The sequence below is a fragment of the Schistocerca piceifrons genome, chromosome X (assembly GCF_021461385.2).
Source record: "Schistocerca piceifrons isolate TAMUIC-IGC-003096 chromosome X, iqSchPice1.1, whole genome shotgun sequence".
NCBI classification, from domain to species: Eukaryota; Metazoa; Arthropoda; class Insecta; order Orthoptera; family Acrididae; genus Schistocerca; species Schistocerca piceifrons.
Genome location: NC_060149.1, coordinates 725,688,076 through 725,712,299, shown reverse-complemented (window position 1 = coordinate 725,712,299; position 24,224 = coordinate 725,688,076). Strand labels below are relative to the sequence as shown.

The 24,224-nt window shown below is 42.5% G+C and overlaps 1 protein-coding gene across 1 annotated transcript in view; it reads left to right on the top strand.

The window, feature by feature from the left end:
* The window catches only part of LOC124721619 (constitutive coactivator of PPAR-gamma-like protein 1 homolog), a gene marked incomplete in the record, with an annotated part of 229,198 nt that overhangs the window by 155,130 nt on the left and 49,844 nt on the right, over window positions 1-24,224 (top strand). Inside the window, 5 exon segments of the mRNA XM_047246678.1 lie at window positions 12,332-12,457; window positions 20,441-20,555; window positions 20,878-21,181; window positions 21,308-21,579; window positions 22,293-22,442. Coding sequence (XP_047102634.1) covers window positions 12,332-12,457; window positions 20,441-20,555; window positions 20,878-21,181; window positions 21,308-21,579; window positions 22,293-22,442 — 967 coding nt within the window.

Here is a 24,224-nt window from a genome sequence, read left to right as displayed (position 1 = left end):
CAAATGGAATACCTATAAGACTAAAATATATTGAATTTGCAGCTGAGTCTGTTTTAACCATAACATACCATAAAGTTCTCTAACAAAAAACTGTGCCCTCTACCGAGCGAGGTGGCGCAGTGCTTAGACACTGGACTCGCATTCGGGAGGACGACGGTTCAATCCCGCGTCCGGCCATCCTGATTTAGGTTTTCCGTGATTTCCCTAAATCGCTCCAGGCAAATGCCGGGATGGTTCCTTTCAAAGGGCACGGCTGACTTCCTTCCCCGCCCTTCCCTAATCCGATGAGACCGATGACCTCGCTGTCTGGTCTCCTTCCCCAAAACAACCAACCAACCAACCAACCTGTGCCCTGTAGTTTGAAGAAAACACAACACAAGACAAGAAGAAAGTAGCAGGAGTGATCCCCAAAACTACTATTCAGTATCTATATCTGCCCATTGTAGTATCTTAGAATGTAGTCTGAGCTAAAATGTAATGACTTTTGAACAGAATGAGATCACCTCCATGCCATCCAGCATGGATCACAAAAATATGGGTCATGCAAAACCCAACTATGTGCTTTTCTCACATAACATCTGAAAGCCATGCATTAAGCCAGAGGTGGGCAATTGTTTTGGCTCGGGGGCCACATTATAGACACAGAGGTTAGCGGAGGGCCGCACCTTATAAAACTTTCACTTCTAATGCCGTATATATACTGGTGGCATATATAGGAAACATTCCACGTGGGAAAAATATATCTAAAAACAAAGATGATGTAACTTACCAAACGAAAGTGCTGGCATGTTGATAGACACACAAACATACACACAAAATTGAAGCTTTCGCAACCAACGGTTGCTTCATCAGGAAAGAGGGAAGGATGTTGGTTTTAAGGGATTTAAAAACAAAGATGATGTGACTTACCATACAAAAGCGCTGGCAGGTCGATAGAAACACAAACAGACACATAAAAACACACAAAATTCAAGCTTTCGCAACAAACTGTTGCCTCATCAGGAAAGAGGGAAGGAGAGGGAAAGACGAAAGGAAGTGGGTTTTAAGGGAGAGGGTAAGGAGTCATTCCAATCCCGGGAGCGGAAAGACTTACCTTAGGGGGAAAAAAGGACGGGTATACACTCGCGCGCACGCACACATATCCATCCACACATATATGTGTGAAAACCCTTCATGAATGTGTGTGACGAAGGAGACAGATCTGTGGAAGAATCACTTGTGGATTCTTTATCAGGACAATGTGCCAGCACATAATACAATATTTGTGAAGAGGTTTTTGGTGAAAAACAAAATTCCAGTAATGGAACATCCACCATCACCTGACGTAGCACCATGTGATGTCTTTCTCTTCCCAAAATGGAAGTCTACACTCAGAGAAATGAGATTTGAGTCCATGCATGCAGTGAAGAAAAAAGCGATGAGCCTCCTCAATGGCATAGCATAAAAAGACTTGCAGCACTGCTTCCAACAGTGGAAAATTTGCATGGAGCATTGCAGGGAACAAGGAGGAGACCACATTGCAAGGGACAACATTTCAGTTGTGTAAGTTTTTTCAATAAAGAGTCAGAACATGATGCAATGTAACACATTTTACTCTTAGACTTTTAGTGATTTGCAAATATTGTGCAGATATTTTGTGTGGTCAGATTCTCTCTCTCTCTCTCTCTCTCTCTCTCTCTCTCTCTCTCTCTCTCTCTGTGTGTGTGTGTGTGTGTGTGTGTGTGTGTGTGTGTGTGTGTGTTTCCTCAGTGCTAGTAACAAAATATTTTGCTTCATCCCTAAAAACAAAATTCTCATGAAAATAGTCCTCCACCAAATGCATTTGCATTCATTTTGAAAACTTGAAGCCCCTCACCTTGTCGTTGGGCATCAGATCTTACGGCAACTGTGTACGGTAAAATTTCAGCTTAATTGTTTTGTAAAATGTTCTGAACAATATGTTGTGGAATGTTCAGAGCTCTGCTTGCTGTGTTAGTAGACTTGTGCGGGCTACTTAACAAACTTACCCACATATACGGAGCTATTTCTTCATTCACTTGTTGATAGACTTCAATAATTTCGACATATTGTGTATTGGCTTCTGCTCTGGGATCCTCGGCCAAAATTTTTTTAATGATTTTCCTAACCTTCACCAGCACAAGTGGCTGGCAGTATCAAAAATTCCGTCTTCGTTGCAGGAGGCAGATTGGAGTCAAACCCACAGCCAGAGATTAACCTGTCATGCCGACAGCTGAGGGGTTTTCTCGGGTCATTACTACTGTGGTTCTCCCTTTGCTATCTGCGTTGGTTGCTTGCTGCGGCACAGGAATCCATGATCCATTTATTATGATGCTTTGGTGCTTTCTTCCCTCTTGTTGAAAGTGTTGTCATCTTTCTATGGCTTCCCTGAACAAGTGAGTGTGCTAGCTGTTCTCTGCAGCGAGTTGTTGTTGTTTTTAGAAACATAATAGACATCGTTTGCCAAGACTTTCCTCTGCTACATTGCATTCAACTAGCAGAAGTATTTGTCATAGGACAACAACAGGTATAGTATTCCATGTTTATACTATACGACCTCAAAGTTAGTCAGTAAGTCTGCATCAGAAACCTGCAGCTCTATATAATCTGAAAAACAGTTACTTGGACAATGTACTACTGTTGCTAGGATGACTTGCTTTGTGTGGATGGAGAGAAAGGCAAGTGTTTATTAGTGGATTTTATTGTAAAGGAACCTCAATATCCAATTTACAGATGTTTAAATGAAACTATTCAGCAAAAGTCATAACTGCAATACAGAACCCCACCTATATAGCACAGCCATAACACACTCAATAGCTACAACTAAGGTTGCAATAGACATGGCAAAATTACCAATACAAGAACTGAATGAGATTACAACAAAAATAGCAAAACTCATAGCAAGAGAAATACAAAACTTAAAATGCTTCAGTAGAGATACACACAATGAACAAAATGTTCTTAAAAATATGAAAATAAGCTGAGAACACACAACATGATATTAGTAAAGTCCAATAAAGGTAATTTTTGTGGTAATTACAAAACATGAAAATTACGTAGAAAAAGTACTGGTCTTTAAAAGTAACAATAATACAATGATATGTCGTAACCCATCTAATAGATTCAGTGCAAAGGTCAAGCAAACAATAAAAAATTTTAAAAGTAATCATCTCAGTTTGAGACAAGCAATCATGGACTGTTGTAAACACCCGAAATACATATTTGTAAGCACAGCCCAAAAGTCACAAAGAATCCGTTCCAAAATTGTGTGTAATTAATTACAGTGATATCCCAACCTATATTTTAAGTAAGAAACTAAATGCAGTAGTAACCAAACTATATACCTACACTAAAAAATTACACAGTAGAAACTCTAGTATATTGGCTCATACTATAACAAATAGAAAGATCCCACAAAGAGGAAAGTTTGTATCATTCAACACAACCAACCTCTTCACCAGTATACCAGTGACAGAAACAATAGAGATAATAAAGAAACATCTGCTACTCCATAGGAAGATATCTGCTGCCGAGGCATATTAAAGAATAGTTAGTTGAACTCACCCTATCACGAAATTATTTTGAATCTGAGAACAAAATTTACAAACAGATGGACTAGCAGTGGGCAGCTGCAGTGCTGGCACAATAGCTGATATTTATTAAAACCTTAGAAGACAATTTTTTCAATTCAAGATAACACTCTTTAGATAAAATTATCTACTACCACATATATGTAGACTGCACCCTTCTACCTATAAACAGTAATAACATACAAATAATCCAAAATTATCTACTACCACATATACGTAGACTACACCCTGCTACCTGTAAACAGTAATAACATACAAATAATCCACAAAAAATTAAACACCGTATACCCTAAAATAAAATAACAATAGAAGTATAACAAACAAGTCAGTAAATTTTTTGGACATAACAATAAGCAGTAACTACTACTACCACAGATTCGAAGTGTATAGGAAACCGTCCACAACAGATATTATAATTAACAATCACTTCTATCATCCGAGTTGACTCAAATATGCATTCTTTAGATCAGTGATCAACTGAATCATGAACTTGCAGCTTGGAACTGGTGCATCACATAAAGAAACAGAAACATTAAGATAGCACAATAGAGTGATCTTAATCCTGCAATAGTACTCATCTATACAATCAATGGACACAATGGAAAACGCTAAAGATAAATAAAGAAATAACGCTGAAAAGAGAAGGAAAAATCATACTAAAACCTACTTGTGTCACAATACCATATAGTGAGCAAAAATGCAAGAAAACTCGATCTGTTTAAAAGTACGAAGATGAAAATGGTATTTCACCAGTAACACTTTGAAAACAAAATTACAATCAGGAAAAACTGCAAATCCCGATTTTCTTGTACTCAGGAATATATAAAATCTCATGTAATTATTGTAAACGATTTTACGTAGAACAAACAGGTAGGAACATTGCAGTTAAGTTCAAAGAACACACTGGAAACAGTGAAAGTAATCAGTGTACATTTTATATGCACTTACGCACCCAGAAATACAAAGCAGAATGAATAGAAAATTGAACGAGAGTTCTCCATCATGTACCCAACGGAACTACAATGGATATCCAAGAACCGTTCAAAGTCTATATCCAAACAGAAACATACCTAGTCAAAATTCTCAATGAACAGGTGGAACTAAATCACAAACAATATTTGGCCCATCAGAGGGCTCATGATTGTTTTGTGAGTATGTGCATGGCAAGCAGCTACTCTTTCCTTTTCTGTGCTGCAGTCTTTATTATCTGACCATCTGATCACTGTCTCATGGGGGCAGTCTGTAGTGTGGATGGACTGGGGAAGAGCACCTTAAATAGCACCTACTGCATGCAGTGTTAAAAGATCATCTGCGTACAATACTTGCGTAAGCTCTTATTTGCATCCAAAGCTGATGTGGTAGCCAATCTGATGTGGTGGGGTCACTTTGTACCTTTCGGTTGAGACACCTGACAACACAGGGATCACACTGATGCTGCCTGAGCTGCTAGCTCCCCACACATGACCAGGTGTAGACACCAGTCTTCCTGGGGCATCAGGACTTCTGGCAGTTGCTGTCGTGCCATCTGGGTGACGCCCATGGGCAGAGCCCTTGATCGGAATGGGTGGCATCGTGGCAGACAATTTGCATGTGAAACATACTAAATTACACAGAACAATAGCTTTCCTGATCCGGCTGTCTCTTCCGACAGGAATTGAAATGTCAATGCAGACAGTTACAACCCTACTGTTTTTCCTACCTGTCGACCCCATGGGAAAGGGGACAAGCCAGACTTCTAGGAGCAAAACAATTTATTCATTACTTATTATGTACTTGAACTGCTGGTAAAACGTTTACTACAATAAAGCCATTATTTTTTGTGGAGCTTGTTGAAGATAAATTTGCAAAAGTTGAGTCATTGGGAAAAATATGCAGTAGGTCACTGTTAATTAAAGCCTCTTCTGGTGCACTGTTACTTGTTTATGGAGCCAAACACAAGACTGCATAGAATATAATAATAGGGAAGTGGCAGTCGTAGGTGATACCAAGGCAATAGCAGTGTTCTAGCCCAGCGTAGCATTGCACATTGAAAGTGTGAACAAGAGCGAAATCCAAATGGTGTGAGATACCCCTATCTCAAGTGCAACCCAGTATGACGGTTGTGGACAGGAAGACAAATAATGATGATCACACAGATAGCCTTAAATGTACATTTATTGTAGCATAACCACAGAAAGTAGTCTCCCATATGACAATAATAACAGAAATAATCAATCATTATCAGATGTAGGTACAACATAGTCCAAATAAATGTTGATTTGATAATGACCCTGGCGCCTTACACAGTAGCACGGGGTCTTCTGCAAGGTGTATGGTACGTGCTGTGTGGTATAGCAGAGTGATGCGGTTTGGTGCAGACTTGGTAGAAGCTCCAACAGATGGGACTCTGTAGGCAGCTAGCACAAGTGGCGTGGAGCATAGCTGTGACTGCAAGTGGTTGCTACAGGTTGTGCCTCGGCTTCCATGGTGGAGTAACATCTAGGAGCCTCTCGATGACCAGGTGACCTGCTAGTACAAGCTAGTTCCCAATTGCAGTGCTGCCATTGTTGCTGCTGCATGCACTGCCTGTGAGCAATGGTGTTAGTTCCTGGTGGTGCCTGCTAGCATTAAGCCTGTAAGCGTAATATTCATATTAGCCCCAAATCCAAATACACAATATACTGGCAAGGCATATAAAGTGTCTGGAAGGGGAGTGCCTTTGGGCGAAGGGTCAGTAACCCACACTACACAGCTGATGTGTGACAACAGGTGTGGTAGTGTATGCAGGAGCCCAGCATTGCTTGTACTACAGCAGTCTCTACAGCTCTTCGGGCATCCGAATGTCTGGGTGACATACCAATGACCATTTCCCCACATGATGCCTTGAATATTGTCCAAGGAATGATCTTCCACTAAGACCTTATACTCCAAACAGATGAGGAACTATGGGCTAACCTTGAGCAGTCAGATGTACATTTTGTCTGATGCATCCAAGAAGGTCCCAAGGATAATAGAATTGATACAGGCACATTTATCTTAGCCTTTGAAGGCAATTTCCTCCCGCAAAAATTAGTCGCGGTATACATATGTGATTTGAACCTTATGTCCCACTGTCCTTGTAGTGCTTTCAGTGCTTGCACTTTGGTCATACGTCATCCCGCTGCATGGTGAACCCAAAATGTGGGAACTGTGGATGATCACTCTATGTAGGTAATCCTTGTGATCGCCCAACTTTGTGTGTCAGTTCCATGGAGCACCATCTTCCACCAGTTTGCCCAATTTTCAAGAAAGCAATGAAAATACAGGAATATAAATTTATTGACCGCCTGTCATATACTGAGGAACATAAAAAATATGAATGCCTACATCCTGTCAATATGACATCCAGTTATGTGAAAGTCACAGCCCTTACTCCCACTACCAGAATTTTTTCAGAACCAGTTCTCCCACTGTGCTCCTGTGACATTATCTTCCCACATCTGGACAGAGGAGCAGCTTCCTCCTCCGGCATCTACCAGTGACAGGGCTCCGTCTTGGGGACCCTTCTCCCTGATACCAGTCAGGAGTTGGAGAAACCGCTACCTGTGGGTCCCTAGGCTGCCAGTTCTTAATGCGTACCCACACTTGTCACGAATAGGCTCTCACAAGAATTCCGGCCACCGAAGGCTGCAGTGGAGGAGGAAGAAGAGGAGAAACTGGAAAAGGATACTCTGCTAATCATGGAGGCACCAAATCCCCTTATACCTTCAGATTCTGAGCCAGTGCTCATTAATGCGGTCTGTGAGTGGATTGCCATTGTACCGTGTTGGAAGCAATAGTGGTGTGAGTGCAAAGAACCTCAGAAATCACCATTTGCAATGTCTACATAGTTCTGGGCAGTCCACTTACTTACCTCGAGTTGACTACCATACTTCAACAACTTCCCTTCCCTTTCTGCTACTTGGGGATTTCAATGGCACCACTCCCTGTATGGGAGTACCACTGCATCTGGTAGTCTCCTGCTACTTGGCCAGCTTCTTACCGACTGTGATATATGTCTCGTCACTGATGATACTCCTACCCATGTCAGTGTTGCCATTGCACCTTTTCAGCTATCACTGACGATCTCTCCCCCTGGTCTCATGGCTTCACTGCATTGGTCAGTGTGTCCACTTTCCAGTGATCGTGTCACTTCCATTCCGTCACCAGATGGACTGACTACCACATTGGTTGTTTCGAACAGCTAATTGGGAGTTGTATGACCCAGCTATTACTTTCACCCCCTCAGGCAGATTGCATTGACAGGGTGGTGCAAGATGTCTCCGATGCATCACCCATCCACCAGAACTGTTATTTCCCTTTCTACTGTTCCCATCCACTGCTGGCTGGTGCCGTAAAGGACCAAAGACATTGCAAAAGTTATTCATAATCACTGAAGAGCTCTGCAACATTTCAAGTGACACCCTTCGTAGACCAACCTTGTCACTTTCAAGTGACTTGGTGCGAAGGCTCACTATGTAATTAAATACAGTAAGAAGGAATGCTGGGAGCACTGCATCTCCTCCCTATGATCATATGCTTCTTCATTCCATATGTGATCCAAGCTCAATAATCTTCTGGCCCGCCAACAGTCCACAACTGTTCCAGGTTTTGTCCTTCAAGATGCTCTTTGTACCAGTGCATCAGTTTGTGCTAAGGATTACAACTCACTTTGGGACAGCACCGATGTCCTCTTCTTTCCTGGTTTCCTTTCTGCTGTAAGAAACAAGCTGAAGTGTCCCCGTATGTTTCACTGTCTGCTAAGCTGAATCATAATGAACCTTCACTGATTGGGAACTGCTCCAGGCTCTTGCATTGTTTTATGATATGGCCCCAGACCTTGATTTAGTTGATAATCAGATCATCCAATACCTGAATGTTACTCAAAAGCTACATCTACTCAGGGTCTTCAACTGTTTTTGGCTAGAAGGTGTCTTCCTTTCGCAATGGCGAGGTAGTAGCGCCATCCCAGTCCTTAAGCATGGCAAAAACCCAATGTGTCTCAACAGCTACTGACTGATTAGCCTCACCAACGTGCTCTGCAAACTGCTTGAAAGGGTTGTTACCCATAGATTATGCTGGGTTCTCAAGTCTCGGGCCTTTTGTGGTTTCCGGGACAGATGATGCACAACTGACCACCCTGTCTGGTTGGAAACATCAATCTGACAGGCTTTCTCTAAATGCTGACACCTTGTCACAGCCTTTTTTGACCTACATAACGTGTATGACACTGCTTGGCACCATCACAAATTACGTACACTCCAGTACAGGCTTTTAAGGCTCTGTACTGATTTTTATTTGGCAGTTTTTTATCCCATTGGTTGTTCCAGGTTTGAGTTGATACTTCACTGTGTTCTCCTTGGGTCCAAGAGAACGCCATCCCACAGGGCTTTGTCCTGAGTGTCGCACCCTTTCTCATTGCCATCAAAGAGCTAGTGACCCCTCTGTTGGGCTGGTGGTCACCCCTGCATTGCATATCAGTGACGTTTGCATTTGGTACGGCTCCCACTCAGTAGCCTTCACTGAACGCCAGATCCGAGGCATCATCCAGTGGTCATCTATGTGGACCCTTTCCCATGTGTTCCTATTCTCTCCTGCAAAAATGTATGTCATGCATTTCTGTCATCATACCATGATCTGTCCTGATTCAGAACTCTACTTGGGTACCCAGCACTTAGAATTTGTTGCACAGTCCCATTTTTTGTGTTTGTTTTGATAAAAAGCTGATTTGGCTGCCCCATATTCATTAACTAAAGACTACTTGCATGTGGATGCCGAACACACTGCTTCTGCTACTTTGACCACACCTCTTGGGGTGCGGATAATGCAGCCCTTCTCCGTATTTACCAAGCCATGGTCTCATACTGACTCAACTGTGGTTGCCAGTTTTTTGTCTCAGTGGTGTCTTTGACTTTGAAATTGTTAGATCCAGGCCGCCATCGTGGAGTTAATTTGGCTACTGACACCTTCCAGACTGGTCCCGTAGATAGTTGCTTTACTGAAACGGTGGGGATCTTACCCCTTCAGTTTCAGTAGTACCAACTCTTGGTCTCCTATGTAGTTATCATTCAACAATTCCCTCATCATCCAACATCTTCTTCTTCTTCTTCTTCTTCTTCTTCTTCTTTTCACTGACCTCTTTATACCCTCCCTCATGTGGGATTACCATTTGGAATGCCCCTCAGAGCCCTCTACCAACATCTCCACCTCTCCTCCCTGGAATGTGCTTCCTGTATTGACAGATGATTCACGAATGGCTGAATTGTTTCTCTGCTTTCTTCTTAAAAGTGGTTTTTATTTTCAGATAGAAGGTTGTAAGCTACCATTGGAGCAGGGGTAGGATGGTGGGACAGTAGGTTTTATCATCCTATATAAGTTGTTGTGCGTGTCCTTTGTCCCTTTGTGTTATGCACTCTAATGCTTTTAGGGTGGGTGTTTTAATGCGTCATAGAGTGGCTGGCTTTTCCTTTTTATTCTTGTGGTCGGCCAGCCACGGTCATCTGCTCTTGTTTTTACCCCTTCTCACTGTTTCTTGCTTCTCTCTATGGTTTTCTTTTCCTATTTTTGTCCATAGTAGTGTCGGTTGTCCTTCTGCCGTTCTTTTGGTTCTTCCTTTTTGTTATTGTGCTGTATGTCTGCTTTCTGTTCTTCTTTCCGTTGTGTAATTATTGTACTGGGAACAAGGGACCGATGACCTCACAGTTTGGTCCCTTCCACCCCTCTTTTAAACCACCCAACCAGGATGATGCGGGGGTTGAGGCATTCCCTGCTCCATGCTGGGTCTGGGACCCCCGACCCTATCTCCTTGACCAACTCACTCTTTCATCCTTTTCTTACTCTGTTTTAATTGCTTTTAGATGTGGTTTGTCTCTCTTTCTGCTGCAACATATTCTCTATTTTAGAGGTAGCACTCTGTTGAATAGTGGGTGCTGTTTCAACGCCTTGACCACACTGGAGCAGGTGTGGGACAGCTGCGTATCGGGCAACTCCCGTCATATGCAGAGCCCCGGGGACACTCACCAGCTCCCGTGTCTGTTTCCTGTTTCTCTCCTTTTGTTTTTATTATTGACAGCCCAGCTAATGTCCATTACATTTTTAGCCTTATCGCTTTTGGTGATGTGACTCTGCTAACTAGAAGACATTCTTCGCTCTGTAACTGTCTTCACCCTTGATTAGAATGGTGGGGGTCAAATGTAGGATTGGGCTTTCCTCACCATTGGATGCACTCTGGGCGACCCTTCATCTGCTCTGAGCTGTGTACAGACCTGATCCATACAGTTTGTAAATTCTTTCTCAGCCCTGGCATCAGTAATGCCTTCAGTGCCCCAGTCGTACAGCCTCTACATACTTTCATCATCAGAGCACGTAGTTTGTGGACCTCACTGATTCTGGATGAACTACCCCTGGATCAAGGGACTAATGACCTTACTGTTCAGTCCATTAATCCCCAACTAACCAACCAACCAACCAACAAACAATAAATGGAAAACATTATTAACTTCCTAAAAGAAAAGGGATACATTTCAGTGCCTCATGACACCAGGAAATAAATTAAAAACAGCAGAATGCTCAACATACAAATATCTTTGCACAGTATGTGAAAACATATAGTAATACAATCTTTGTAATGTAGCTATTACCATTGATTTACCACAAGTGCAAACTCATCATAAACATGTGTGTCACTGAAGTAAGCTTTCCTGTCAGACAGATGTAGATGCAAATACAAAGGTGAGCTCTGTATTTAAATTTCCAACAAATATTGTAGGATCACTTGAAAATGGCACGATAGCTGAAACAAGACTTATCATGTATAGCAATGAGTTATTAAGTCATTGTGCAGTAGAAACTTGGAAAAAAATTTACTTTCCCCTTCACAGTCGTGATGCGTACTGTGGGCGCATCAAAAAAGAAACGTTTGGAATTATAAAAATGTTTGTCAGTTTCTAAATCCTAGGTACAACTATAACAACAATATAAGGAAAAGGATAGATTGTTACTCACTGTAAAAGTGACATGCTGAGTTGCAGACAGACACAAGGAAAAGACTGTTACACATTTAGCTTTTGGTCAAAGCCTAGGGAAATTGCGTTGTGGTCTGAGCTGCCAGAGATGGTGGTCATGTGTGCATGCTTGTGTGTGTGTGTGTGTGTGTGTGTGTGTGTGTGTGTGTGTGTGTGTGTGTCCTTCTCTGAAGAAGGCTTTCACCGAAAGCTAAATGTTTAACAGTATTTTCGTTGTGCTGGTCTGCAATGCAACATGTCATATTTACCGTGAGTAGCAATCTATCCTTTCCTTGTATTGTTGATGTTCCAACCTGGAGCTTCCACTGTGATTAAGTACTAAGTAAGTCTGGTAATGCAGTAATTACATAGCCACTGTCATATGGGAGGAGACGGGTTGAGATGCCAATATAATAATCCAAATCTAATGTTTCCGTGGTGTCACCAAATCACTTGTGAATAATACTGGGATGTTGTTATGGAAAGACTGTGTCTGATTTTTTGGCTCAATGTTCTCCAGTCTGAGCTTCTACTCCATACGTCAAGGGACACTATCAACAAGGCATTAAACCAGGATCTTCATTTCTTTCTGTAGCTAATTGTGTGCAAACATCAAAATTAGAAGTTGAATTTGTGTGCTTAAGATTAAATGCTTACTCTTAGCCTATAAGGATGATTAAGCCTCAAAGAAAATAAAAATAATGTTGTTAATTAATTTGATAAAATTTTCTGTGATGTTCTCAGGTCTGCTATAGATGACAAAAGGAGAAGACTTAGAGCATTTTTGACATGTATGCGGTCTGACACACCGTTAATGTTGAATCCTACATATGTGCCACAGCATTTACTCGTTATGGCATCTGTTTTGCGGTAAGTGTCCTCCTAAAACTTCTTACAATGCTATATACTACTATTTCTTGGTTATAGTTTCCTTTGCAAAGATTTTAATCTTGCTGAGATAACAGTGTAATGATTCTGTTTTATTAGTATCCAAAGGTGTAGTGGTGGACCTGGTAATGTACCACCACTTGAAATTAATCACTGGCAAATCTTAGTGAACGAAATATGTACCACATTGCACAGTGGGTTGGATTCCATGCTGAATTGTAGTTTCGCCACTGCAGCATTCTCTAATTGAGCTGCCTTTCTTAGCAACAGCTTCACACTTTTTAACGATTCTTTTCACATCATATTTACTCTACCTTACATCAGGTCTGTCAAAGATAACTGTTTTGGTTCATGGATTCTAAGAATTACATCATTGACTATAGAAATAATTGCTTCATTTTCAATTTAAAAAAGTATGTTGTTTGTGAGGGGTTTCATTCTAAAACAGAAGCTATATCTCCTGTGTTGTCTCATCAGTTGTATTGCAGACAGGTAGCATATGCGCCAGAATTCTTCAGCAAGATCATCCACTAATAAGGCAGAAAGATGAACAAGTGATTTCTGTGATGCAAAGTGGAAGCAAATTAAATGGAAAAGTCACCCAAACATTTTTTTTTCCCCTGAAGGGATGTGTGCAACAGTTCAGTAACAACTGTAGTATTGAGGTGACACTCCCATTAATTCAGCAGGCCTTTCAGAGAGACTGCTTGTTTAGATGACAAGTTCTATGATGGCTCAAGCCGTTCGAGAGGGGCCAATAGGAGGTTGGTGATGTATTTCATAATGGAATCCATCACCCTCCTGATTTATTAAGTTATGAATTACAGTTAAGACTGCAGTTTGTAGCAGAAGCTCTAAACACAGTGAAAACCACTGTTTATCACATTGTAAGTGAAGGTTTCAGCACAAAAAAGGTGTGTGCCAGATTGATCTCACCGAGCAAGTTGGCGCAGTGGTTAGATACTGGACTCGCATTTGGGCGGACGGTGGTTCAATCCCGCGTCCGGCCATCCTGATTTAGGTTTTCTGTGATTTCCCTAAATCACTCCAGGCAAATGCCGGGATGGTTCCTCTGAAAGGGCACGGCCGACTTCCCTCCCCATCCTTCCCTAATCAGATGAGACCGATGACCACGCTGTCTGGTCTCCTTCCCCAAACAACCAACCAACCAACCAGATTGATCTCAAAAGTGTGACCCACAAACGAAAGGACATGCCAGTGCTGTAGTGCAAAGAACTCATGGGAATTTGTGAAAATGATACTAATTTTTTTAAACTCTGTTATAGCCGGTCATGAGTCATGGTTTTTTTATTATTGCTATTATTTTATTGTGACCCAGAGACAAAAAGGCAGAGTTCAGAGTGGCACACAACAATGTCACCCTGTTACTAGAAGGTATGCATGAGCAAGTCCAGGATCAAAATCCTGCTCATTGTCTTCTTTGATGTCAGAGCCATTGTCCCCCAAGAATTAGTACCTTCTGGGACCGCTGTGGATGCAGCTTTCTACTTGGAAGTGCTCAAAAGACTGAAAAGGAGGATCACATACTACAAAAGGGACTTCAAGGCTGAGTGGAAACTGGCATTACAAAAATGCGCCAAGTCACAGTGTCTTCGCTGTCAACACATTTCTGGCCAGAACCCACACCCTATTGCTTTCCCCATTCTCCCCCCCATACCCCAGTACTGACTTGTAGCTAAAATTTGTGTGTGTTACAGGATCATTGTTTGATCGCTGTATTTATCTCCACAAGATGAGATAGGCTCTGAGGCTCTCTCATATCTTGTAGAACAACTCTGTCAAGACGTCAGTACCCATTGTGTGTTGTGAGGCTCGAACTCTACTTGCATAGACTCTTAATCATTGAGCATTTTGCTTGGCATTTTGCTCAGGCCTCAGCATCGGTCCACTATCCACCCGAATTTCACCTTCTCAAGTACCATCTGTAACGGCTCCCTTTATCTTTTGTTCGCTGCTACCTGGAGCCTTATAACACCCCATTTAGTAAGTGGGAATTTGCCAGCACCATTGCTCTCATTCCCAACACTGGGTTCCTCGACTGGACCAGGTGCAAAACCAAATGCTTTCAACACTCTCTGGAGTGGTGAGGGAGATCCAATGGCAAGAAAATGTTTCAGTTTTGAAATCAGGTAAACCACCTCTTCAGACGGACAGCTTCATCTGATTAGTTTAACCAATGTACTCTGCAAGTTACTTGACTGTATGGTGACTCGAAGGCTGTATTCAGTCCTGGAATTTTGGGACCTTCTGACTTCGACCCAGTGTGGTTTTTGCCGAAGCTGCTCTGCTGCAGATAATTTAGTCCACATGGAGCCTGCTATCTGAATGACTTTTGCCCAGCGTCAACACCTTGTTGTAGCTTTCTTCAATATGCATAAATCTAATGATGCCACATGGTGCCACCACATTCTTGCCACCTACATGAGTGGGGCCTCTGTGCCCTGCTCCCAATTTTTATTGCTAAGTTTATTTCATGTTGCACTTTTCAGGTACAGGTTCCCCCTCCATCAGTACCTCCCATCTGCTGGTGAATGGGGTTGTGTAGGGTTCTGTTTTGAGTGTTCCTCTCTTTTTAGTGGCTATCAGTGGTCTGGTGGCAGCTGCAGAGACCCCATCTTTGAATGCTGATGATTTTTGCATTTACTTTTGTTTGTGTGCATTTATTTTTGTTTGTCTGAACACAGACTACAGGAACCAATACACTGAGCACCGTCGTAGACTCTCACTTGTGGCTTCCATTTTTCGGCTGCCAAGACTTGTGTTATGCACTTTTGTCGTCACTTTACAGGCCATCCTCATCCTGATTTGTACATTGATGGCCAGTGCATCAATGTGGTGGATTTTTTAGGAATTGTCGTTGATGCCCGGTTGACATGGCATCCCCATCTTTATCAACTAAACTGGACATGGTTGTTGCACCTCACATTCTTCGATACCGCAGCAACAAAAACTGGGGCATGGACCACTCTTTCCTGATCAGCGTTGGTCCAGGCTCAGCAGCAGCTTCAACGTTACAGATGCTGGACCTGATACACCATTTCAGGGAACAACTGGCAACTGGTGCCTTTCAGACAAGCCCTGTGATCAGCATTGTGATGGAGGCTCCCTGTAGCATCTGAACTACTGTCTCCTCTTTCCAGATATGAAGATCCACTTCCTGCAATGGTGGCCCAGGTCTGGGGTTATGATTGCCACCTGCATATGGTTCTTTTTTTTCTGAATTCCTCTACCACCTCTTCTTCTGAACTCCGGCTTTCCTCTCTACCACCTCTTTCCAGGCCCACTCATGAACACCTCTGTGGTGCATCCCCTGTCCAAAGATCTGTCTTGACCTATACCCCCTGTTGTTGTTGTGCCCGTTTGACGGTGGTCACATTTTGCTGGACTGACCTACCTAGCCGCCCTATGGTGGGCTCTTAATCCTCCTGACTCACAACTCCTGGTGTCAGCAGACGATGCCTCAGCAGCTGATGTGGTTTTACAGTTTGTTTGTAAAAGGTGTTTTAACCACACTCTGTAAAGGAGGGCGCCTCAGCCTTGTCAGCCCATGAAGGGGTTGGCAGGACCCACTGTCACCTCCTCTGCCTGAATGGGCAGCAGCTGTCTGGACTTGGAGGCCCACACCAGCCCTCGCCCTACCCGTTCTTATCCTCTTCTCCTTCTCCTCGTGTGTTTTGTTTGGCGTGGTGTTCTTCTGCTGTTTTCCTGTGCTTCTCCCATCCTGCTGTATTGCTAGTCTTTCCTGGGTATAATTTATGACGCAGTGGGCCTGCAGTGTTGAAGATACCTCATACAGACATATGTAATGAAATCCAAATTGATGCTATAGGAGTTTAATATTTTATTGTGATGGATACATTTGGCTGGATTGCCATCTTTAGAAAATCTGTGAAAGTCACATAATATTTATATTGTATTTTATTATAATGTTAAGTTATTGTATTTTCAGATACACAAATTTTGTACTTACGTCATATATTATCAGCGGTCAATGTCACTCTGTATTCTATTACACCACACTATAATAGAATACAGAGTAACAGTTAACACTAATGATATATGGATGTAAGTACAAAATGTATATATCTGAAAATACGATAACTAACATTGTAATAAAATAAAATATAAATAATAGATAACTTTCACAAACAGTCTGAAGATGGCAATCTAGCCGAAATGTATCAATTAACAATAAAACAGTTAACTTCTATAGCAGCAATTTGGATTTCATTACATAAATTTTCTGGGTGTTTTTGGGTAGGGGCCTCTGGTGAGTGGCAGGAGATATGTTCCCCATCACACTTTCTGCCTTTGGGGGCCTCTTACTGCTCCCTGGACTGGGCACCATGTCCACCTTTCTTCCTTACCTCCTTTTCTTCTTCCTTACCTCCTTTTCTTCTTCCTTACCTCCTTTTCTTCTTCCTTACCTCCTTTTCTTCTTCCTTACTCCTTTCTCTAGGCTTTTTTGACATTCGGTATATGTTAGGGTTTTCTTTCCTCGGGGTTTCATGTACTAGGCTGTTCTTTGGTATGTAGTTTTGTTGACTTGCCTGCTCCCAGTAGGAGGAACTGATAACATCGTAGTTTGGTCCATTTAACAATTAATTCAATCAACCAACAGCAGCAAACCTTCGATTGTTGTGGGCCAAGGCATGACACATTATCGGGGGAGTTAGAAAAAGTCATGCCAAGTTTTCCTGGACACTGTTACTGCCAGCCAGGATACATAATTCTGTCGTTACCATTACACCATGGAGAAGTTTGAGTTGGACTTCGGATCCACTTATTCAGAGTATGATGTCTCCTCATTCTCCATGTGGGAGCTAGATTTGTCATTCTCTGAGACTCTTGATACTGCACCCGGTCATGACCAAATCCAGTACAGCATGTTGCGGCAATGAAGGATATCGTCTTACAGTGTTTTAAGTCCTTGCAGCTGACAGGCCAATAACCTGATCTGTGGCAAGAGAGAATTTTGATACCTCTCCTCAAACCAGGAAAGGACTGAACATGTCCCAGTAGTTATCGAGAGTGTTGTCTTAATTAGCTTTGTAGGAAGATTCTTAGAGTGTGCGGTCAACCGTAGTCTGGTGTGGATATTAGAGATCAGGGAGCTCATTAGCTTCTCTCAATGTGGATTCAGGAGGTATCCATCAACTGTCGACAACCTGACCCTGTTATTAGCAGAAATCCAGAAAGCTTCCCTATGTAATAAGCATTGCTAGAAGTATTTTTTGTGACACTAGTACGGCATACGACACTATTTGGAGGCACAGGATTCTCAGTTAACTACACAAATGGGGCTTTCATGGCCACCACATCATCTTCATTCGGTCCTTCCTCTCAGGACACCATTTAGGTAGTGTGTCTGTGACGTGCTGTCAGATAGTTTTGTGCAGTAGAATGGTGTTCAGCAGGGCAGTGTCGTAAGTGTCACCCTCTTTGCTATAGCCATTAACAGCATAATGTCCATAGTAAGGAGTTCTGTCATATACTTCTTATTTGTGGTTGATTTTGCAGTCTTCTGCTGTTCCTCCAATACCGCAGTAGCAAGCCGTCTGTTGCAACTTAACAGTGAAGATGTTGGAGGAGTAGGCTGCAAAGACTGGTTTTACTTTCTCTGCAGAGAAGTGAATGTGTGTTCATCTTAATTGTTCTCGTCGGATTTTGAATTTTTCTGAATTGTGACCATTCTTCCTTCTAAAGACTCTGAGGTTTGTGGGCCTCATTTCATCACACCTAAAGGACGTGAAGGCACTGAACATCTTAAAATGTCTTATCCATGGATTTTGGGGAACAGACAGGGCATGACTGCTCCAGTTTTAAAGGACCTTTGAGCGATCGCAGCTGGACTGTGGGTGTACAGTGTACAGGTCAGGGAGGCCTTCTCATCTGAAGATCATTGACAGTATATGTCATGAGGGGATCAGGCTGGCCACTGTGCTAAGGTTGGTAAACTGCGAATTACCATTTGGTGGCAACTTCTTATGGTGCATCAGGCATGTAGGTTCCTTGCCACTCCCACATCCCCAGCGTACCATACTGTTGCTCGTTCAGCTATGGAATGCCTCTTGACCAATCATCGATGCACAACGAGGCCCTTTGGGATCCACATGAAGTGTTGACATTATAAATGAGCACCACATCTTTGTAGATGTTTCCACAGATGGGTCTAAGCGGGGTTATTCTGTTGGCTGCTGTGTTGTCTCCCCTGATTGTGTGCTCTGGATTTGGTTGCCACCAGATGTCAGTATCTTCGATGCTGAATTATCTGTGATCTTGAGAGTGCTGGGTCTTTCTCATCTGTTCCAAAAGGAATTAACAACCTTCATCAGGTTATGGATATCAGTACTTATTAACAGTAATTTATGCATACTCCAAATATGCATGGGTCACAACTCTAGAGGCTAAAGCTGGTATTGAAGTAACAGGTGCAGTTAGAAAAATATGAGGAGAAAGCAATCAGATTCCTTGTCACTTAGAACTGAATGGCTGTTATAATATATAGAAAAACAAAGCACTTCCACTCCAGTAGGGCTTGTCCTATTTGGATCCCTCAGTAAGTTAATTAAATATACCAAAAAGAAAAATCACTTGAGGAAACTATAAAATTGCAGTGTGATGGAATGGCTGTCCAGTGCTTACCTTCATGAAATGAAATTCCCCTGCTCTCAATAGACATATTTAAAAGTGGAAATCATCTCCTAACTTACAGAACTATTAGGAAGTGCTGATAAGTTTAGGAGAGTTAAAGTGGAGGGGCAGGCTATTCAGACCCCAGGATGGAGCTGAGAGGCCTCGCAACAGGTGGGCACTTCTTTTTGTCGATAAAAGTGATCTGCCACTCCTTTTCAACCTTCTCAAACTATATGCCCCTTACCTCCCTGCGAAAGGAAGTAGCTAAATCTTTCACCTTTGCTTCTAGCATGTCCCTTCTGATCAGTAGAGCTACAGCCTGTTTTTGCTGGAACCTTGTAAAAATTGCCTTTTCAAAGTCTACATATTTCCCTTCTTGCTGATGGCTGTATTTTGTTGATTTTTGCACCCAATTTTAAAATCTCACCCAGAATACTGTTTCTTCTTCTTATGACTGTACATAGTGTTGTATAGGTAGTTTCTAAATCCGAAGCAATTTCAGATTTTGTATTGTATGGATTAGCATCCATCTCTCATATGAAATTGCTTTCTGATCAAGTGTGTAACTGTTCCTTTTTCTGTTCTCCATGGCTGATTGAAAACAACTGAAATAGAACCACTGTTCAACAATAAATGTCAGCTGGCAACTTTTTAACTTGTCAGTTGTTCCATGTCTTTGTCCCTTGTCTCTGCGGCGCCACCCTCTCGCTCTACGTGCCTACATCAACAAAGTTAAAGAAAATATTAAAGGTCTTCTTTTCAAACAACATTGCTCATTACAGTTATGCAAAAAAATTCGTTTCACCAGAATTTGTTATATGTAGCAGCAAATTAAGTGGAACTGCATTGTGTATATATACAAGGTTTAATTAGTACATTTTTAAATTATATTTTTCTGGGGCTGACAAAACTTAATGTATAAATAAGAATTGTGCAGATTAGAGGTATGAATAAATCAGGTTCAGCTGTAATTATATTTTTATTTGGTAACTAGGTCTTAAAACTTTCCATTGCCTAGAATGGAAAATATTTCAGTTATACCTGAATTAAAATAATCCGTGACTCACATTTCAGTGATTCGAGTGGTAGAGGCCAGCCACCAGACAATTGTAGGTATTGTTTTGAGCTCCACATGCTGTCTGTGTTGCCTGTATTGCAGGTACAAACTGAGCTTACTCAAGCTTGGCTTGCTGCGCACTGGCAACACTGCCCCCTGCTACTACAATCTGTGTTCATAAAGTAATTTTATTTGAGCTATGTGTTCTTTATATAAATATTTTCCTAACAGTGCATATTTCTTCTTTCCAGATTTATTATGTCTCACCCAGAAAAAATTTTGTTGCATAAAATTGAATTGGATGTCTTCATTGCACAAGCATTTTCACCTGCTCTTATGAATGCACACCAACTGCAGGAACTACAGGTATTGTTTTATTGTTAACAGTGTTCACACTAATGAAAACTTAGGCATGTATTCATTAGCTCATAGTGTAACAGCATAGGTTTCTTTTTAATCATAATAGTGTGATGCTCAGTACACTTACAATAAAAGATATCTCTAGTGTAGACCCACTGCAATTTAGCAGCTACTAGCAAGATACATAGTTGTGTCTTCATAACCATTGTGTATAAGCTGTTCCTTGAATTCGTGGTGGATTAAAAAGTTCTCTTTTCATTAAGAAAGCTTAATCTTGTAGTTTTAAGTCTCTTATATTTCAATTTTCTCTTTCTGTTTCTGAAAACAGTTGCCGATGGTTACAAGTAGAGGAGTCCAACTGGCAGCACTTTTCATGCAGGGGGTCGAAACAGCGCTGTTGGCTAACGATGCTTGTGGAGCACCAATACCTTGGTTGATGTGTTGCCCATGGTTATTTTTTGATGGAAAACTCTTTCATCACAAACTTGCGAGAACTTCTACAGCTAAAAGCCTTCTCGATTTATGTGAACATCGATATGAATATGTTTTGAAAGTAGAACGTATGCGCCAAGCAATATTAGAAGGCCTTGATATAGACTATTGCATAGCATCTGTGCAGACACAACTATCAGGTGTGTAATAGAGATGTGACAATATAATTTTACAGTCATGTAACAATATTATTATGATGGTAGCATAATTTCTTTGCTTAATTGCATAACTGTTTTTGGTAATAATTACATTAAACTTCATAAAAGGTATGAGGGTTCGTCTACCACCTAACATAGCATCCCCACCTGGAGTTATACCACCACCAGTTCGAGCAATGAATGCAATAAATGTTCCTGAGCGTGTTTATGCACCACGTGGGCTTTTCCGCCGTACAGTGCCTAGTAGAGGTGGTCAATTGGAGATAGCAGGAGTGGTGGTAGGCAGCTGGGGACCTAATTATGGGACACGTGGTGTTCCACAAGCAACTGGTTCCTTTACACCCCACAGGCCAAGCGGTGGCCGTGTTGTTCCGCCACAGGTAATGAAATTTTCAATAATTGGTCTGTTTGTATACGATATTTGTGCTGAATAGTATATTTTTATTACAAGGTGTAACAGACTGAGGAGGGAAAACTATGGTTTGTTCAGTCATTTGTGTGTTAACGGTATTTATGAAGCATAAAAAAATATTGAACTTCTGGTTTCCAAAATTTCTCTGTTGTAGGAGCACTTCTGTATACCCTCACCACCATCCATCTCCACCCACCTCCTCTCCATTTTCCCCCACCACTTTTTCTAAATATAGAGATATATGACTTTTTTACTTATAGTTTCTGTTATGTGAAAACAATTATTAAAAATAACACCTAATTAGTAAGTTAAACCACATTTTTTTTAGTGAAATACTTTTATTTGCCATAACTTTCAAAAGTGTTACCTAATGCTGAGAGTGATAAAAGCATGGAGTTTTCTAACCCTTTTGATTAAGTTTAATATTTCATAAATACAGTTGAGTGTACAGTTACATAAACAACTGGTGCATTGTTCCATAGATCTACAGTTAGGAAATTCTTAAGAGTTTAGTGATAGCTATGAATTTGCTTAAGAAAGCGTATGGAAACTTTGATTAAAAGGAATATTAACTTGCTTTATATTGTATTTGTGTGTATTTGGAGTACTATAAGTTCACCTGAAAAATATTCAAGGATGCTTCTTAATTATAGAAACTGTTCTTGATGTACACTAATTTAGGTCACTTCTGTGGGTGGCCCAAAAGCATACCGACAGGGGAACAACATGCAGGGATATCATATGAACTCACTCAATGGCCGTCCACCTACTTTCCAGACGCGTGCATCCAGTAGACATTTTGGAGTCCCTGGTCGTGGGAAAAGGAACCAGGTATTTCATTATTTTCAAGAAATGTGAACTGTGATGGTGTTTTGGTTGCAGTTGTAATTGTTGTGGCACTTACATTAAACAAGACTCAAAGTATTAGGTAATTAGGTTAGGTAGTAATTTGTTTTGCTCAAATAACTACCTGACAAATGCTTGTACCTCCAAAATTGCATGACAGGTGGAAAGTACTACCCTACGCAATTAGTTACAAAGAAGAAAGATGTTATTGACACTGCTATCATCAACTCAATGCTAGCCAAACATAGCTGGAGTTGCCAGCTCACTCGTTAATAGACAAGTCTAATCACTACAGAGCTACCCTGAGCCACTCTTCGACATTGCTCTGCTTCTTGTACCACTATGATTGTACGTATGTGTAGTAACACGATTCACGTTTCCGTCGCACTTCAACTAGTGTAGACCGGGAACTGTCTGCTACACCTGCTCGATGTTAACTGACTGGGCCCGACCCGTGCTGCCGGAGTTGTTGTTGTTGTTGTTGTTATGCCGGCAGAGGTCGCGTCCGAATTCTTGCGTGCCCTCTGGTGGACGGGACTCTACTTGCAGCAACTACCGTCCGTGAAGCGCCGTGCCAATGTGCGCCTCCCGCGATCTTTCTGGTGGCTACAGCACTCCTCCTCCTTCGGGGGGTGCAGCCACTATGATCCACTGCGTCGGAAGGTGGAGCGTCGGGCCGGAGCGATTACCTCCACATCCATTGGATGGCCGGAGTCGAGGGGATCTGCCAATCCTCGAGCCGGAACCTTCGAATACGGCTGGAAGTGACCCACACGAAGAGGCCCCCGTCGTCTCAGAACCGGAGCCCGGGACAGAACCGGCGACAAGCTGTCGAACGCCAGATCCTGTTCCACCTCGGGAGGGGCAAGACCCAGTGGCGGGGACGAAGGGGAAGGGACGACCCCAGGTGAACCAGCCCCCTGAGAAACCGGGCCTGCCAGGGGGGCCGGCTCTCGCTGTGGCATCTCGAACGATGATGATGCCGGTGCTGGAGCTACTGGAGGCTGCCAAGGCTGAGAACCATCGCAGTGCGGCAGAGTCACAGCGGGGAGAGGAGGTAACATCCCCTGTGAAACCAACACAGGTGCCGGCAATGCGGAAGCCGGTGTCCGAGAGGTCGGAGGGTGGGTGCCCGAACGTGGACGTAGCTGATTTTGGTGATGACGTACCACCCGGTCCCCCGCCTGCAAGGTATAGAGCCGGCGGCCGTGTCGGCACAGGACCACCGCCGGTATCCAACGTGGATTGCGACCAAACCCACTGGCCCAGACTGACATACCCAGTGGAAAGCCAGGCATTCCATTTTGTGAAGACTGGCGAGGACCAGGCCGGAGAAGGTGCAGCAGAGTACTAGGTTGACGCCCGTGGAGGAGCTCTGCGGGGCTGCGTTCTCCCATTGGTGTGGTCCGGTATGCCGTCAAGAAAAACGTCTATGCTTCCTCCGCAGGAAATTCGTGCACATACTTTTTCATCTGCGTCTGAAATGTGCGCACCATGCGCTCAGCTTCCCCATTCGATTGTGGATGGAAGGGGGGAGAGCAAACGTGCCGAATACCGAAGCGCCTACAAAAATCCTGGAAGGTCTGCGAAATAAACTGCGGTCCATTGTCCGAGACCAGGGTGATTGGCAGACCTTCCACAGAAAAGATTTTTGCTAGTGCCTGGATTGCAACTTCTGAAGTGGTTGAGGAGCAGCGAACCACATATGGGAATCGGGAATAAGCATCAATGACAATGAGCCAAAAGCCATTGAGAAACGGGCCCGCA